This window comes from Triturus cristatus, chromosome 7 (genome assembly GCF_964204655.1).
Source record: "Triturus cristatus chromosome 7, aTriCri1.1, whole genome shotgun sequence".
In the NCBI taxonomy this organism is placed as follows: Eukaryota; Metazoa; Chordata; class Amphibia; order Caudata; family Salamandridae; genus Triturus; species Triturus cristatus.
Genome location: NC_140590.1, coordinates 1,837,239,434 through 1,837,242,770, shown reverse-complemented (window position 1 = coordinate 1,837,242,770; position 3,337 = coordinate 1,837,239,434). Strand labels below are relative to the sequence as shown.

General features: G+C 47.9%; 1 protein-coding gene across 1 annotated transcript; it reads left to right on the top strand.

Annotated features, from left to right (window-relative positions):
• LOC146813362 (taste receptor type 2 member 7-like) lies at positions 1 to 888 on the top strand. Its single transcript, XM_085615390.1, has one exon. The coding sequence runs from the start codon at positions 1 to 3 to the stop codon at positions 886 to 888; it is 888 nt and encodes a 295-aa protein (XP_085471516.1).
• Positions 889 to 3,337: the final 2,449 nt, after the last annotated feature.

Sequence of the window (3,337 nt, the reverse complement as noted above, 5' to 3'; positions counted from 1 at the left end):
ATGTTCATCTTCACTGTGATTTTCACTGACTGGCTCAAAAGACTTGATCTCTACTCTTTAGAGCTCATCTTGGTCAGCCTGGCCACTGCCAACATTGCCCACTTGTGCATTTATTTTGCATGCAGAATATGCGGTAGGTTCTGGGTAGAAACATATGAGCAGGATCACATCCTCAAATTTCTTCTCCTTGTCATGTTCTGCCTGCGCTGTTGCAGCGTCTTCTGTGCCACTGTGCTGTCCATCTACTGCTGCGTGAAGATCCTGAATATCAACAGTCCATCCTTCATGAGGCTGAAGATTAAGCTTCCGGGGACCGTACCTTGGCTACTCTTGGGATGCATCCTCATTTCTATGAGCGGCGGACTAGTCATCCTCACCACCGATTTACTACTCACGACCAAAGGGGATGCAGTTGTGAACGCCTCCATCATTGCATCTCCTAATGCCTCCGAAGAAGGTCCCAGTCTTTCCTGGGTGCAGAAGAGAGGACTGTCCAGCATCCTCCTAATGAACACCATTGTGGCCTCGTTGTGCTTGGCAATGATCACCTTCTCCACTGTGACAATTCTCAGGTTCATCTGCACTCACCTGACGCGTATGAGGCACAGTGAAGACGGCTTCCGAAGATCCTGCCTGGATCCTTACTACTGTGCTATGAGAACAATGACGTCTTTTTTCACCCTCTACGTCTTGATGTTCATCTCTCAGTGGCTCGTACATTTTAATGTGGTCGTACCAGGGACTCCTGCATACGTAACCCATACTTTCATAATTTCTAGCTCCCCAGCCCTTACCTCTTTAGTCATAATTCTGGGTAACTGTAAACTGAGGAAAACCCTCATTGGGCTCATCTATTGTCTAGTGTGCTGCTGTAGAGGCGGAGCGTGACACGGCAGCTGGGCATGCGGCTGTAGTGCAGTACTTGATACGGCTCCTGTACAAGTTACTGTAGCAACTGTGCATACATACGATACTTGGCAAAACTAATCTTTGCACTGAGCGTATCTGATACATCTACTGTGCCTGAAAACTGTTCATGAAAATACTATTGTATGTGTTTATTGCAATTGGCATGGGTACTGTACATGTAAAATGTGCTTGATGTGGCTACTGTGCACAGCTACTTTACGTGACATTGCACTCACCAAGGCTACCGTACTTGCCTACTGGGCTTAACGGCCTACATTGCATGCCTACTGTACTCACATGACTATAGTGCATGCCTGCTGAGCTTCACATGACCACAGTGCATACCTGCTGATTTTCACATGACTACAGTGCATGCCTACTGAGCGTCAAATGACTACAGTGCATGCCTACTGAGCGTCACATGACTACAGTGCATGCCTACTGGGCTTCCCACGACTACAGTGCATACCTACTAAGCGTCACATGACTACAGTGCATGCCTACTGAGCGTCACACAACTACAGTGCATGCCTACTGGGCTTCACACGACTACAGTGCATGCCTACAGGGCTTCACAAGACTACAGTGCATGCCTACTGAGCGTCACACGACTACAGTGCATGCCTACTGTGCGTCACATGACTACAGTGCATGTCTACTGAATGCCACACAACTACAGTGCATGCCCACTGAGCATTACATTTCTACAGTGCATGCCTACTGAGCATCACACGACTACAGTGCATGCCTACTGAGCGTCACACAACTACAGTGCATGCCTACTGAGCGTCTAATTTCTATAGTGCATGCCTACTGAACATCACACAACAACAGTGCATGTCTCTCGAACATCACACGACTACAGTGCATGCCTACTGAGCATCACATTTCTACAGTGCATGCCTACTGAGTGTCACATGACTACAGGGCATGTCTACTGAACGTCACACGACTACAGTGCATGCCTACTGAGCATCACATTTCTACCGTGCATGCCTACTGAGTGTCACATGAGTACAGGGCATGCCTACTGAACGTCACACGACTACAGTGCATGCCTACTGAGCATCACACGACAACAGTGCATGCCTACTGAGCATCACATTTCTACAGTGCATGCCTACTGAGCATCACACGACTACAGTGCATGCCTACTGAGCGTCACACAACTACAGTGCATGCCTACTGAGCGTCCAATTTCTATAGTGCATGCCTACTGAACATCACACAACAACAGTGCATGTCTCTCGAACATCACACGACTACAGTGCATGCCCACTGAGCATCACATTTCTACAGTGCATGCCTACTGAGTGTCACATGACTACAGGGCATGTCTACTGAACGTCACACGACTACAGTGCATGCCTACTGAGCATCACATTTCTACCGTGCATGCCTACTGAGTGTCACATGAGTACAGGGCATGCCTACTGAACGTCACACGACTACAGTGCATGCCTACTGAGCATCACACGACAACAGTGCATGCCTACTGAGCATCACATTTCTACAGTGCATGCCTACTGAGCATCACACGACTACAGTGCATGCCTACTGAGCGTCACACTTCTACAGTGCATGCCTACTGAGCGTCACATGACTACGGTGCATGCCTACTGGGCTTCACGTGACTAATGTACATGCCTACTGGGCTTCACGTGACTAATGTACATGCCTACTGGGCTTGCTGTGGTGCCTTCACTCACCTACAGATCTTGACATGTTTACTGTTCATGCTTACTGGGCTTTGCAGTTTAGACCTTCACATGCCTATAGTGCATTTCTACTGTGCTTGATGTCTGTACACAGCGGATGTACTTGACGTGGCCTCTGTACATTTCTACGGTATCTAACATGATTCCTGCACGCACCTTTTGTAAATGACGGCTTCTGTACATGCCTACTGCGCTTCACAGACTATAGTGCATGGATACTGACCTTCACGTGACCCCTGTGCAGTCCTGCTAAGCCTTTTATGGTGCCTTCACAGACCTACCGAACTTGACATGTATGCAGTACAAGTCTACATGTCTCTGCTACTGGATATGACCCTGCTAGTGGACATGACTACCGTCGTGGTCTGTGTTTTTTCTGTTTTTCAGCCGATTGTGGCATTGATTGGTTGGTTTCTCCATGATGCATTCATGGTTTTGCTCACATTTATTGCCTGTACTCGTTGAATAGAGCACTGCTGTGGAGTAGGCGTGGCATCGACAGCTCCTGTTATGAATTCTATGACGTGATTTTAGAAAGCAGAGTAGATGTAGGCGAATGTGCAGAGGGACTTCACGTCTCTTTTTCCCACCTCACATCACAAGGACTGTTTTTCTCGTAATAATGTGCAGAGATGGGATGTGAGTTGGATGCAGGGACGTTTTAGCAGAGAGAGAATCATCAGGTTTGAGAGGGAGCATCAAAGCTGGAA

Bases quoted from the DNA above. Each gene is read 5' to 3' on its own strand.
- LOC146813362 (XM_085615390.1), top strand. From the start codon at position 1: ATGTTCATCTTCACTGTGATTTTCACTGACTGGCTCAAAAGACTTGAT.